Source organism: Merops nubicus, unplaced genomic scaffold (genome assembly GCF_000691845.1).
Source record: "Merops nubicus isolate BGI_N331 unplaced genomic scaffold, ASM69184v1 scaffold4165, whole genome shotgun sequence".
NCBI classification, from domain to species: Eukaryota; Metazoa; Chordata; class Aves; order Coraciiformes; family Meropidae; genus Merops; species Merops nubicus.
This window is the reverse complement of record NW_008607456.1, coordinates 3,142-18,133: the sequence shown is the minus strand read 5'-3', so window position 1 is coordinate 18,133 and position 14,992 is coordinate 3,142. Positions and strand designations below refer to the sequence as shown.

At 45.7% G+C, this 14,992-nt stretch overlaps 1 protein-coding gene across 1 annotated transcript in view; it reads left to right on the top strand.

The window, feature by feature from the left end:
• ALDH1A3 (aldehyde dehydrogenase 1 family, member A3) overlaps positions 1-13,599 on the top strand; it is a 30,175-nt gene extending 16,576 nt beyond the window's left edge. The window contains exons 7-12 of the mRNA XM_008939925.1: positions 2,126-2,228; positions 3,408-3,592; positions 8,962-9,126; positions 10,949-11,106; positions 12,133-12,207; positions 13,233-13,599. Coding sequence (XP_008938173.1) covers positions 2,126-2,228; positions 3,408-3,592; positions 8,962-9,126; positions 10,949-11,106; positions 12,133-12,207; positions 13,233-13,305 — 759 coding nt within the window. The 3' untranslated portion in view covers positions 13,306-13,599. The remainder of the gene's footprint in view (positions 1-2,125; positions 2,229-3,407; positions 3,593-8,961; positions 9,127-10,948; positions 11,107-12,132; positions 12,208-13,232) is intronic.
• The last annotated feature ends 1,393 nt before the right edge of the window (positions 13,600-14,992 follow it).

Sequence of the window (14,992 nt, the reverse complement as noted above, 5' to 3'; positions counted from 1 at the left end):
GGTAAAGGTAACGCTGAGCACGGAAAAGCTGCTGCATTTAACAACAGTACCATCTAGTGGCTTGGTGTACGTGCTGACTGCTTCTTGTCCCATAGGAGGTGTGTTAAGCCTCTGCTTCTATACAGGGATCATGGGAACAAACAGGAACGCAATGAAATAGAAGTTCACAACGAGATTTATTCTCTTGATCATTGCTCTAATCCAAGAGTTTACCCAGTTACATGCTTCTCTCCAAATCCTAGATCAGAAACTTTTAGCCCAGATTAGGTGCTGGCTGTGTGAAAAGAATAAGAATGTATGGACTCACCCAGCCCACACGGATCTGTTTGGGTTTTTAATGAAAACAGTGTCCAGTGGAATAAGGGCAGAAGGAAAATCTCAGCTGCAGGACCCTGTAGGCAAAAAGCTCCTGCAGACACTGTGATTGTCTTCTTAATCCATGGGTGTGCAGGAAACACCGAGGGAGACAGATTCTTTGCTAATGCATGTGTAATTTAGAAGTGTTTTCTTCCCCCTCCACCCATCTGTGAGTTCAGCCGCATCTCTGCAGTATTTGCAGCATAATGCTACTGTTTCTGAGCCAGGAAGTGAAGCAAATTCAAAATACATTTTGACTTAGTTTTTAAGCCCCAGCTTGGGCTCAGCGCCAGTCTGGAAATACTGATCTTAAACTCCACATGAATTTTTCCAGCTACATTTCTTCCTTTCCCTTAGTTTATTAATTGGCCAGCTAGCTGGTAGTAAAGCCTCTTGCAAAGCTGTGTGTGTCTGCAGGATGATGCATCACTGGTTCCTGCTGTTGAGTGACTAGAGATGATCTGTACTGTAGGTTCAAGAGTCTTGCTTAAGTTACAAAGGCAAACCATAAGAAATGCAAACCTGTAACTGCTGGCCAACTGCCCCATGTTTTCCTTTCTCACAGCTCCACTCCAGGGCAAGAGTATTTTTAGGTAGAAATGAAGTTAATATTGCCATGTGCAAAGGTAAAATACAAGAAAAGCAGTTACAAAATGGGGGAATAAAAATATAAGGTCACACTTAAAAAAAATAACTTGTCTCAACAACTGAAGGTCACAAATGGTTTTAACTCATACACATTTCTAACAAAATTAGATTATTAAATTATTCTAATGCTTGATTTATGCTCTTCTTGTGAGGAATTCCATTTTTTAAAAACAGAAAAAGAAATTACTGGTTTTTACCAGTGTAAGAAAGAAATAGCTCAGTCAGAATTTAGGGGAAATATTTGATATGAATTAATTTCTCTGTGGGGGGAAAAAAAAACCTTAGTTGGACATTACTTTGATTAAATTCTGGAAGCAGAGTAAATCCTTCCCTTCAGGAGAGGGTGACTGTAATAAATCCCACCAGATGGTTAGAGCAGGTTCCTGGGCAGAAAGTGCCACAGCACAGCTAGCTGGAGTTTGTGTGTTGACATCCTCAGGTATTGCCTTGGGAGGAACATGTCTCAGCTGCTCTTGTGTGTGGAGCAGATCAGCCTAAACTGCCAGAAAGAAATAGTTTTCACCTAAATGTTAAAATCTCAATCTGGTATGAGAGTGGTTACAGATAGGAGCAGCGAGTTCTTATCATTGTCTTGGCAAGATCTACTCTAAGAAGTTGAATTCCCAGTTTTTGTAAGTAGAACTTGTAAACATTGATGCTCCACTGACTGGCAGTGTTGCTCACTAGCTTGCACTGGGTGGGAGATGCCTTGTCCTGCAGCTCTGGGTAGCAGATAACTTCAGATAGAGTTCATGCAGCTCTCCCACATGGCCTGCCCTTTCAGAGCTGCCAAGAGCAGGCTGCCCAGAGAGGTTGTGGAGAGAATCTCTGGAGAGATTCCAAACATTCCTGTGTAATTTGCCCTAGGTGAACCTGCTTTGGCAAGGGAGTTGGGTGAGATGATCTCCAGAGCTCCCTTCCAGCCCTTCCCTGCTATTCTGTGTTTCTGTGGCTGGTTTTGACCCAACACATCACAGCTGTAGGAAACTCAAATCATTTAAGAGTGCTATCCATGACTTCCACCTTCTTCAGCCACCACCAGGCCCTTTTACCCTTGTTAGCATCACACTTGACCCACTGAGTTAGATTTTCATGTCCTCTTTGTGCCTCAATGTTACAGGTTGGAAAACTGATCAAGGAAGCTGCTTCTAAAAGCAACCTCAAAAGGGTGACATTAGAGCTTGGAGGGAAGAACCCCTGCATTGTGTGTGCAGATGCAGACTGTAAGTATTGGCTGCTGGAAGAGACTAAGAGCATGGTGCTTTTTGTGTGTCTCTGCTGTCCTTTGGCAGCTGATGGAGCTGGTGTTTGCCACTGTACCCACCCAAAAGGCTGGAGGAAACTTCTGTCCAAGAGTAGGATGCAGTTCTGCTTTGCTAGACCTCTTGCCCACCACAGGGACCATTCCCATGGCAAATGAATAGACCATTTTACTGTTGCATTCCCTGGGGATGGCTGCAATTGCAGATAAATCTTACATTTGAGAGTTTCTGCTGGTTTTTTTTTTTTTGGTTGGCAGTACTCCTGAACCAAGCAGTGGAGAAAGCAGTTTTCTAAAATGCTGGGGAAGGGTCTAGAGCCCAGATATTGTGAGGAGCGACTGAGGGACCTGGGGTTGTTTTTAGCGTGGAGAAAAAGTGGCTCAGGAGAGACCTTCTCACTCTACAACTCCCTGAAAGGAGGTTGGAGCCAGGTGGAAATCAGGCTCTTCTTCCAAGGAACAAAAGATAGGACAAGAAGAAACAGCCTCAAGTTGTGCCAGGGGAGGTTTAGGCTGGACGCTAGGAAAAATTTCTTCACAGAAAAAGTTTCAGAGCCCTGGCCCTGGCCCAGGCTGCCCAGGGCAGTGGTGGAGTCTCCATCCCTGGAGGGATTTAAAAGACACCTAAATGTGGTTCTAAGGGACATGGTTTAGTGGTGACCTGGCAGTGCTGGGTTAACTCTTGGACTTGATGATCTTGATGATCTGCACAGCAGAGCAGAGGTTGAAAGCCATCTGCTAACAGTGAGCATTCCAAGGACCTGGTCCAGGCTGGCCGTACAACAGAAGGACCCACTGTGTCCTAAACAATCACGACTGGAACTGGTCTTCAGGAACCAATGCAGAGTGTCTAGGAATCCACATCTCAGTTCCCAGAGCAAGAAGAACTGGTGACTGCTCTCAGTGAGTCCTTGTGGAAGAGAGTATTGTGAGCTATGGCAAACTAGACCTTGAGACAAAAGGCAGGAAGGGGGATAAATAATACAAGATCTGATTTGGGGGCAGTTACGAGGCCTTCAATGGGTGTGGACCCTTGTCAGCATTAAAAGAGAAAGGAAAAAAAAAAAACCCAAGTCTGGAAAGCCTGGAAGGCTGAATCCATGCCTGTGGTAACACTTTTCCCTCCCGGGGCGTGTTGCAGTGGACTTGGCAGTGGAATGTGCCCATCAAGGCGTGTTCTTCAACCAAGGGCAGTGCTGCACGGCCGCCTCGCGGGTCTTCGTGGAGGAGCAGGTGTACCCCGAGTTCGTGCGGCGCAGCGTGGAGTACGCCAAGAAGAGGCTCGTCGGAGACCCCTTCGATGCCAGGACTGAGCAAGGGCCCCAGGTAACTGTGTGCCTGAGAGCAGTTATTGTTTGGGTCCTGGTCGTGTTTTTGTTGACTTTTCCCTGTGTCAATATTATCCTTACCAATACGGTGCCGTCAGAAGTGCCGCGGGGTGAGTAATGCATCGTGGCTTTAGTTTTCTCTCTATTTTAAATATCAATTAATCACAACTGTTGAAATGTTATGTTGTAATTTTTTTTTTAAACACAAATGCATTCCGTTGGGTTCCTATCCAGCTCCCTGGCAGGGGCTGTCTCCCTGCTGCAGTAATACAAAGCACGTTGCAGTGAGCAATAGCAACGCACAGCAGAGTGCAGCTGTGGAAACGGCCACTCAGCTGCTTGGCCGTGGTGGTGATGACAAGCCCAGGGACTCCTGAGTCCCCACTTTCCCTCTCTTTTCCTGAGCCTTTGGAGAAGTTTTGGCTGAATGAGCAGGAAGAACCATGCCAAGCCACTGTCACGACCAACCTCGTCAATGCTTCCAGAGCATTCCTCTTAGTTCTTCCTTCTGAAGCAATCTGAGCTGTGGTGGGGTGCTCTGGAGGAAGATGATCATTGGGTCAGATCTTCTAACAGGGACATTGTTTGCTACCATAAATGAAGAGGGGATCCCTGTCTATAGCCTGGGCCTCCAGTTCTCAGTGCTGCACTGTGATTTTTTCTTCTTTGATGCTATGTAGGATCTCTCAGAGAAGGGATGGCTGTGAGGACATCTGCCTCCCCTTACCTGGATCATTTACACATGAGTCATGCATGGCAAAACCTCATTGCATGTCCTCATGCACGGGGAATAAGGTGATGTACATCCCCTGCTCAATGCTGACACCACATCTGTCCCTGTAACTTGCCTAGACAGAGATTTCAAGCAGCTTGGCAGTCCTTAGGAGAATAATCCCAGGCTGGAACTGGTGTTGGCAGAGATGAGCTGACCCCCAAACCTCAAACATTTCAGGGTCTGCTCTTACCTTCTGATAAGGGCTGTCAGCTTTTCAGGTTTGTTTGGTTGGTTTTTGCTTGTTTGGTTGGTTGTTTTTTAATATAACATCATCCTAAGCCTTATCCAGTAGTAGCAGAAGGTGAGCTGCATTTGTGGTCCTGTCAGGACTATGGCCACTTGGCTGCTCTGGCAGATCACTGATCTCATGAGAACAGCCCTTGAAATCACAGGGAGTAGTTGTGAGGTTCTAAAGGGTGAAACACTCTGCCCTGGGCAGAAACTGGGATGCTTATTTCAGTTCATCCATGCTCCCAGCTCTGGCCAGGCTCTCAGAGCACTTCCCAGTGAGCACTATGGCAGGGCATCATCCTCTGGTATCTCCACTGTGGCTTGAGGGAGAATGTGACAATGAAGGGTAACAGGAAGTCAGAATAGTGGTGTCTGACCAGATTTTAAATATGGCCCATCTGTCCTCTGTCCCTGTCCTGGCTTACCTGTTACACTTGCAACTAGGGGAGACACACACCACACCCCGGAACTTCTGGGCATGCAACAATCAAGCCCAGGTTGGGAAAGTGTTGAAAGAGTGGGAGGAAACTGTTAATCCCAAAGCTTTCATGTGGCTGTAGGTGCAAAGGAACAACCACTTCCTCTGTGGCCATGGTTGCTCGCTCTCTGGAGCCTACACTGTAAGATGCAACACACAGAAACTCAAACAGAAGAGAGAAATGATGCAGTATCACAAGGGCTTAAAATACCTTCAAAAGTAGCAAAGATTCACACCTGCCCACAAGTTACTGTGCAAATGGGAAGCTTTCAGATCAACCTTTTCCTCTGTTCCTGAAGGAACCTGCTGTGCTGTGAAGTGAGGTTTGCCTTTTTTTTTTTTTTCTTGAGCTGATGGATAAGGGAAGAATCACCAGGCAAAATAATCCATTTTCCTGTTCTTCATCTCTCCCCTTCAGGCCCTAGTTGCTTCAGGTCCAGGTCGTTGCTTTCATTCTCCTTCTTCATGGGTCAAGGTGAACATACACCCCAGCACTACAAAACTGGTCACATGCTGCTGGGTAGACCCCACTCTGGGATGGTCACTGGCTTGAGGAGCCAGCAGTGGGAAGGAGGTGGAGCCAGCCTTTAGGCTGACAGTGCTTGTAGCCCATGATCCTTTTGGTCCTACATCAGCTCCACGTGCTTGCAGGCAGCCAGCAGCCCCTGCAATACAGAGTTCAGTGTGAGATGGGAGAGGTTCTGCAGTCCAGGCTTTGAGCTAGTGCTCCTTGAAACCAAGCTGCACCATGGCTGGGCACAGTGCTCTAAATAACTGCTGAGACAGCCTGGTGCAGGACAGCATGGGGCAACAGGACTTAAAGTTGAGGTAAACCAGTCCTGGGAAAGTGTGTGTTCCTGTATGGCACTGCAGTTATGAAGTAGATGGGGGAACTGGCTGGTTCAGGTCTAATCCAGCCTCTCTGGAAGTGAGGAAGAAAGGGTTTGCTCAGGTCAGCTCCCTGATGTGGATTACTGTGCACTGGCACCGATGCTCGTGGCACAGGCATGGGGAAAATACTGTGTCAGCTGCAGCATTGGGTGGTGGTGGTATAAATTGCACTGCTCTGATCAAAATTAGGTCAAATTTAAACAGTATTAAGTTTAAACAAAAATGAGACATGCTTCTGATGAGACCTCTCCAAAACTCACATATGTCTGACTCTGTTGGCTGGCTGGAATTCAAAGGACACCACAAGAAACTTGAGGGGTGCTCAGGACTGTTTGAGTAGAGTGCCAACCTAAAATGTAGACCAAGGGCATTTTGTAACTTTGGATTCCTGTGAGCTGTATCACAGGAAGCAATAAAATCATGCTGCAGGGATGGCAAACTGGTTAACCAGTGCCTTATACAGCCAGTGCAACACACATCCAGACTGCCTTAGGGGAGACCAGTGTCCTGGTGGACTAGAACAGGGATTAGGAAAAGACTGGACTAGTTTTGCTATTGTAGAAGCCCAGATACTGGGATTTGTGGACTACAAGACCTGGTCTACAGGAATAAAATGAGCACTAAGGCTGCCTCATGGCACTTGCTAACCAGCAGTTATTCACCCCAAAACCTACTTGATTTTTAAGGGGATGAATATTTTCCTTAGACTATAGATATTTGTATACTTTAGGATTAAAGCATGAAAGTAAAAGATGGAAGTAGAAAGAATCTACTTTCTGTGGTTATTCTGTAGCTTTGGGAAAAGGAAAAACTGTTCCTCACAATCTTGGCTTAAATGAAGCAAGGTATGAAGATTTGGGGGTTCTCAGACTTTCAGCATTGCAGTGATCTTTAGAAATCTTCCTCTCTTTTAAATTAGATGGACAAATAGTAGAATTTGCCCTACCAGGTCATGTGTTTCTAATAGAAGTCAGTGCTGGAACCATAAATAATAGTGGAGTAGGGGACAGAATTTAAACAAGCCTTGCAAGCTCTAGTTACAATGACAAACAGTTCCACCCTTGCATGTCATTTTTACAAATGTTTTCTTTCCCCAGTGTCTTTTCATCTAACTATAGTTTGCCTTGCAACAAGTTACAGCTGTATAAATATCCTTGTTTTGTTTTCTGTGATGTGAAGTGGATGAACTGGATTGGTCTGGATCACAGACATGCCAGGTTGGAAAGCACTTGCAGATATTTTCAAATTATTTACTTTTGGCAACTAAGCAACCAGAGAAATAGACAATATGTATGACACCTGCCAAACTTACTGTGTGCCACTCTGTATCCTACATGAGGGCACACATTTTCTTGTGCAGTAGCATCAAGTGATTTCTTGGGTAGCATCTTAACAGATGAGAGGACGTGAGCACTGAGCACAGGCTGTGCACAGTGCACGTGCTACGTGTGTCTGTGTGGCAGGAGATGTGCTGTTCTGTCTTTGCTGTGTACCAGAAGTACCCCAAGGACACCCTCCTGAAGCTTTGATATTTGTTTAGAAGCATGAAAACGTGGATTGCGTGTGGCCAGGATTAACTAGGGACAGGATATAGTCTGTAATCTGGAGGAGTTGAGTGTGGAACACCCCATGGAAACGGTCCCAACTGGCAACTGGCCCTGCCAAAATAAAAACAGATGCCTGGGAAGGGGTCTTGAACCAGTATGAGCATCTGGAGATACCTGGCATTCAGAATAACCTCCCAGACTGCCAGGACACCTTGAACCAGTGAGGGGAGTCTCTTATTTAATCACCTCAGTGCATTTGTTGAGGTTTTTGTTAGTTTTACTTTCTTAAAACATCTCCATATAAACCTTTTACCATTTTCAGTGTGCTGTGATGAGGTGTTTCATCACTTCATCGTGCATCCCCTGAACAGCCACATCTATTTGTCTGCAACCTGATGGTACCTGCAGTACACTGCTGCAGGGGGAGCACCAAAGTAGGATCAGCACTGATCAGAAGTGCTGTGGGCTTCTGCACCTCTTCCCAGCACACGACCCACGTTGCCTGTGGAGAACATGGTGTCTCCTCCAAGTCCTGGTGCAGGGCTGCACAGCTGTGTGGCTTCAGTGTCCTGTAACTGCACTGGCCTTTCCCCACCTCCACTGGAACTCCTGGTTTGAAGTCTAGTAACACAACAGTACTTGCTGTTTGAGGTTACTGCATGTTTAGGTGTGGGTGGGGAGGAGTTAGGTAAGCTTGGCAGTTAAAAGTGAGGAGATGGCTCCCAGTCCAGAGAACTGAAAAGTGCTGGGATGGTACTAGTCTAAGACCCATGAAAAGTGATTCTGGTTTTAAAAGTATGGATTCAGTGCAGTAGTTGTTCTGAGGTCACCTCACTAATAGAGCTTGTCTTGGTTCATATAGCATGTGTGGAAGGAGGTGGAGGCAGAGCCCACAGGGTTCCTCCAGCTGGGGACAGGTAGCTGTGGGTGAGGCTGCACGTTGCAGCAAAGTCAATGGAATAGCTTGTACACCCTGACTGTCCCTCCATTGAGCTGCTTCCATTGCTGGTCAGATCCCTCACTGAGCTGACAGGTCACTAGCCCAGCAGGACCCATCTCAGGCTGTACTGGTGCTCCTGAGCTAAACCAGTGCATGGAGACCATCAGTAAGTCCCAGAGCTGGAGCGAGGTGAGCCATGGGAGTGCAGATCCAGGATGTGGAGGAAGGGAAAATGAGGACACCCCCCATGTGGCAGCAAATTATTGCATCAGATTAAACTATGACATGTAACTTCACCTTCTGTTTTCTGTGGCCCTGGGCTACACCCTGTCCTGTGTCTCGGCGTGGTTCTTGCCTGCCAGCTGTATCACAGACTGAGAGGAGAATTACCTGCTCTGACAGTGCCCTGCAAACCTGCCCCTGGGCCACGTACCGTCACTCCAGGCTCTGCAACAGTGACAACGAAGGCTCTGCTGTCTGTTTCTTTTCCTTTTGTATCCCACAGATTGACCAAAAACAGTTTGATAAAATCCTGGAGCTGATCGAAAGCGGGAAGAAAGAAGGGGCTAAACTGGAGTGTGGGGGTCTTGCCATTGAGGACAGAGGCCTGTTCATAAAGCCCACTGTGTTTTCAGAGGTCACCGACAACATGCGCATCGCCAAAGAAGAGGTACAGTGCCAGTCTCCTGAGACTGTCCAGCAGTAGCCTACTGCTGAAATCCATGCCATTAATGAAATATGAACAAAAATAACTGAAACTGTAGCAGATGGGAGGAATTCTACATTTTCTTTGCCCTGAAGTTGGAAGGTTTTCTGAAACCAGAGTTAAACTCTCAAGTGAGGTTTGCCTGGATGGTTGCTCGAGCTGCGTGCTCTTCCACACCTCCTGCTGCTCTTCCACACCTCCTGCTGAGGGCACTGGAAATTGCTCAGCTGTGGTATGTGCTGACCAAAGTGACAGAGGACAGTAGAATCTTAGAATCCTAGACTGTTTTGGGTTGGAAGAGACTTTTAGAAGTCATCTAGTCCAACCCCCTGCACAGAGCAGGGACATCTCAGCTAAGGCAGGTTGCTCAGAGCCCCATGTTCTTGCTCCACTACTTTATAAAAAAAAAGAGTTGCTTTGTTGCAGAAAGGTGGGACAAGAACTCTGGAACCTGAAGCTGGTGAAGAGGGAAGGAGTGGCCCTGCTATAATGCCACTGAAAAACTTTTCTCAAGTAGCTTTTGTGTCTGAAATAATCCCAGATTCTGTTCTCATGGTGAAATCCCCTCAGGCTGACCATTTTTTTCCTGTATGAAAACATGATCGAAGCCAGCAAAGTCCAGGTCTAATACTCTGGCTTTCATTACTCATATGCAGAAAAACTGAACAAGCTGCATGTGATTAGATCCTGTGATATTCCTTTGAAATAGAAGTTAATCTACTTTTCATCATGCTCTCCAATGGAAAATAAGTAGTTTCCAAGGTCTAACTGGCACTTGTATTTCATAGTTTAGCCTAGTGCTTTTTATGGGGCTGCTTACTGTTCACCCCTGGCAAAATGTTCAGATGGCTCAGATCTGCCACAGAATCTCTAAGGAACCTGGGATAGATATCAGTCAGCCTGGGCATGAGTTACATTCTAAAAATAGAGGGAATAAAAGCTGAAAATCCCATGACAAGCCTTTTTTTAATGAACTGACTCCAAAACCCAAGTCATGACTCAAGAAGCTTATCCAGTTTCATTCATTTGCAGTTTTGTTGCAAATGCACGTTCATCCTTTGTTAGGATCAAGGCTCTGGTTAAATACCTGAATCTCCCAAAGTGAAGAGATTTGGAAACACTTGTATGAGCCTAAAATCAAGCAGACTGCTTAGTGTGGCCATCAAGGTGGCACAAATGAGACTGTATTTCATCTTCAGTGGGGGTTTATTGCGCTGCAAAACCATGCAGGCCAGAAAAGGGCCCCTCCTTTGATACTGAACTTGATGAGAGACTCCATGCCAGAAGTTGGGAAGTACTGTGTATATACTGGCAACCTGGGAAGCCAAGCTGGTGGTCAAACATGTATGTGGTAAATGCTCTGCATGCAAATAAAGTGCATACAATGGCAAAACCAGGGTTACAACCGAGGAAGAAAACTTGCAATCCTTGCAGTATATTCATTACTTTCTGAGTATACTCAACTGCTGAGTTAAAAAGGAGAGTCGTAAATGGAGTAAAGATGAATCCTTTGAAACCTGTCCAGATCTTACTCTGCTTATTTGTATTCTTCTAGATGATCCATTAGTTGCTGGATCTTAGCATCTATTAATTACTACAGCACATCACTGCACTTCCTTTGAAGTCAGTTTAATGAGGAGTTTTTAAGAGACTATCAGTGACTTCTAGAAAGCTGGATGTAACATTTTAAATATGGTATCCAAACAGAGCATCTGATTCAGATTACTTCAAAATTACCACAATTAGCAAAGAGTTTCCTGTACTAACCTTTCATTGATACGTGCAGATTTTTGGGCCAGTTCAGCCAATTATGAAGTTCAAGAGTATAGAAGAGGTCATAAGAAGAGCCAACAGTACCGAGTATGGACTTACAGCCGCAGTGTTCACAAAGAACCTGGACAGAGCTCTAGCGCTCGCCTCCGCTCTCCAGTCAGGGACTGTCTGGTAAGCACCACAGGGCACACACAGTCTGGTCAGAAATGGGCCATTTGTTTGTTCCATCCATGTCCTCCTTCGTCTGGAAGACTCTGAAAATGTAGGGGTTGTAGTAAGCTCCAGCAGACCTGATGCCTTTCAAAATTCTGTACGTCCAATAAAAACTATTCTTGCCATCTTTAGGCAGCATCAGTTAGGGTCTTAGGTGCACAGATCAGTCTGGACAGTAGATGGCATCACACGACTGTCAGAAAGATAAGTAGCTCTTTTTGCTTTTAAAATGTTTTATTTTACATTAGAATCATAAATATGGAATCTTGATATTTTAAATTTTTTTTACCCCACCCAAAATAGGTATTTGAACTGGTATCTTAATTTTGATGCATACAGAGGATTGATTTCAAGAATCGATGCTAGAAGAATTTACCTCTGAGTAACATTTACATAAAGATTGGGATGTTGGGCTTTGAAGGATACAAAGCTTGGTGCTTGTAGATCAGCACCAAGCCATACCTGTCTCTCTCCAGCCATTTGGTCTTTCTCAGATGCTGAGGAAGTATCTGCATTAGCTTTTTCTACTTTGTGTCTATAGAGATGGGGCTGGTGCTTTCATTTGACTGTGACACAATTGTTTAACACAGTCCAAGTTCTTTCTATACCTGGAAGTGGATGGTGGGGGCTGCTTGTTAGTGTTTAGACAGCTTGCTGAGTAAATGTGTTCATTTCAGAATCTGCTTCAGTAAACTAGGGAATAAGTTGGACTATTGAAGTGTGGCTCTGAACAGAGCAGAAGTTCCAGCTCAAGCGGGAATGTCTTAGCCACTAGAGGCTATGAAGGTCAGAGTACCACTCAAATGTTTTCTGTTGCTATAGGAAAATCAGATTTTATTGCTAATATCTGATTTCTCAAGAGAATGAACTCTATAAAGAGAAAGTTGACAGATTCTAGAGGGGTTTTTTTTGTGTTGCTGGTGTTATCTTCTTGCTTCTCCTTGGTATTGAATTGTCTTCTAACAGTTGATGTTTTTATTGTAGGATCAATTGTTACAATGCGCTCTATGCACAGGCTCCTTTTGGTGGCTTTAAAATGTCAGGCAATGGCAGAGAACTGTAAGTTTTGCTCAACATTTTCTTTAAATGTGGATGGTCAACCTAATAACAATTGTGACTCTGTGAAAATATTGTTGAATTTGCTTCTAAACCATCAAGCTTGCAGTGAGCTACACAGGGCGGTGCTGAGCCACTACAGCGTGGACGTAAAGCACAGATGTGAGAACATGAGTGGTGCCTTCAGGAGCTCTTAGTAACTCCAGTTCTGTCAATTCCACTTGCAGACATTTTTCCTCACCACTTAGATTTTTAGACCAAGGGAAAGATCAAGGCTGGGGATGCTGGTATCCACCCCAGACCTCATCTATCTTGCTATGGTGGTGTCTGGACCTCTCTTAACTGCTGTATCATTGCTCCTGGTTGGACCTCTTCCCACCTCTGACTTTCTAAGGTTGGAGCTAGAAGAACAAGGAACAAGACCAAAATATTTACGTATATATTGAAACCTTATGGTTTATTTTGCCCAACTGCCTGGCTAATTAAAGGATGTCAGGGGTTTATCCCTTGGGCAAGGCACGGGAATAGAGCCAGTTTCCACCAACCAAGACCTAATGCAGTGGTGGGGTCTGTCCTCAGTATGTGCTTCTGGAGCAACTGTGTCCTCTTGATTTTAAGGCATCTTGGAGATAGAAGCTTACTTGCAGTGAAAAAGTAACTTTACTGTCTGAGCACTGACAGCTATGTTAACGTGGAGGTTTCTTCTACGGGTTCTCACAACAGTCCTCCATTTTCACTAGGCAGAGGGTCAGAAGGTGTCATCTTGTGGGTTACTGTGAGCTGCATGTTTCTTTCACAAGAGGGTGTAGTTGTGTGTGCTCCTGTGCGTGCACGTAGCGGTTATTAGATGCATCGGGCTAAACTGATAGCTGGTGTTTGTTCAGCTCTGGTTTTGATGGCCTGATGTCATCTACAGCAGCTGTCAAGCAGTGGCTAAAATGCACTTGTGTAGAAATCTCTTCTTCTAGAGAAGTCCACGTGGACACGCTGCAACTGTTGGTCCCTTTCCCTCCTCTCCTCTTTTCCAGCGGTGAATACGCCTTGGCAGAATATACCGAAGTGAAAACGGTCACCATCAAACTCTCCCAGAAGAATCCATGAAAACAGAAGGCCTAAAATGCTGACACTCTGAATGTGACAGATGGGGGACGTGTTCAGAGCAAGGGGGAGGGGTGGGGCAGGAAGGGAAATGGAAGCACCTAACTTTATTCCTCTAGAAACACTGAATCTGCTGGACTCCATTTCATCAGCTGGCTCTTTAACTGACCCTACTGGCAGCACAGCACACCCTTGTACTGTACAAGCCCCTGGCTGTACATCTACTTGTGCTACCTGTGACTGAAATGCTGGTCAGTCACAGTGCTTGCAGGACATCTGCTTTCAAACTGTACTCCTGAAGGACATGGTCACCAATGGCGTGGTAGAGAGACTTCTGGCACCATCATCGTGGACTGTTAAACACCTTCAGAGGCATGTGGGATTCACTTGGCACAAATGGACTCGAGTGGTAGGGTTAATACAACTTGCCTGAAGTTGGCAGAGTTTGTGTGAAAATTGCAGCTGGAGTTTGGGAGTATGAGCTTTCATGGAAGGATCTGTAAAGAAATTGTCTTTGAAAGAGCTATCTTGGTCTCTCTAAAGATACAGGCGTTCTCCACACTGGTGATATTCTAGCCCTGAATGAGATTTGTGGGAGTTTCCCAGAGGACTCCTTTGGGGCCAGTATTTCACCCAACAGAGCTGGACTTTAAAGTGTCCTAGGAACCTGACGTTAAGGTGTGCACACACTGCACATGCTGCAAATGCAAGTTACTGACTTGCTAAACCTGCTGGCTCCAGACGAGTCACAACTGTAGCTCAAACCTTCACTATGGCACTTTTTGCAAGAGGATTTTGCACTGTACTTACCGTGATGACACCGAGTTGAATGCTAAGCATGTAGCATTGTAGATACCCCACAGAAAACATCCCACACCAGTCCTGATCTCACAGAGAGAGGGCAGAAGAGCTGCAAGAAGCTGTCCTGCTCTCTCCTTCTCTGTAACTTTCAGGCTATGTTAACATCCCTCCATGTTTTGAGCCAGAGCTATTATTATGAGAGCAAAACTTGGAAGCTCTTCTCACTGCTTCTTTATCCTATATGAATGTAGCTTAAAATACATTTCTGGAAGTACAGTATGGAAAGGTAGGTGCTCCCAAGCACACACTGAGTGCTAAAGATGTGGGTGTACAAACCAGTTGCCATGGAATAAGCTATGGCTGGACTTAAATGTGTCAGCAGCTTTGCAGTAATGGTCCTCGTGAGCGCTGTCATCTCGTGGCAAGCTCAAGGCAGCAGATCCTTCTCTTGAGAATATGTTGCCTTGAGCTGTCACTTGCTGTCAGTTGTATAAGCATCCATGGAGCAGCTGTCACACCAAGTTCATGCCTTAGTATCTCCTGCAGTAACTTCTCTGCATGCCTAGACTTTACTCTGAGGTGAATGACAAGCCACATGCTGTCTTCAGTTCCTGGGGTCACTACTTTCCCTCCTCCTCTTCCCAACCCTATACTGGAGAACCACTGCCAAATGTATGGGAAGTTCCTTGTCCACAGGAGCTGCAAGTGCAGGAGTTAGTGGTGTCAGCTTGTTAGGAAGTTCAGCTGGTCTCACTGGGATTGTCCTCTTGAGAGCAAAGAGAGGTTCCTCGTGGCACATGGAGTGGCTCTGCTCCACAGAGCACTGCTGGAGATTGCTGCCTGGGGTTTTGCAGGTGTCAGGGCTGGGAGCAGAGATGCAGGTGTAACC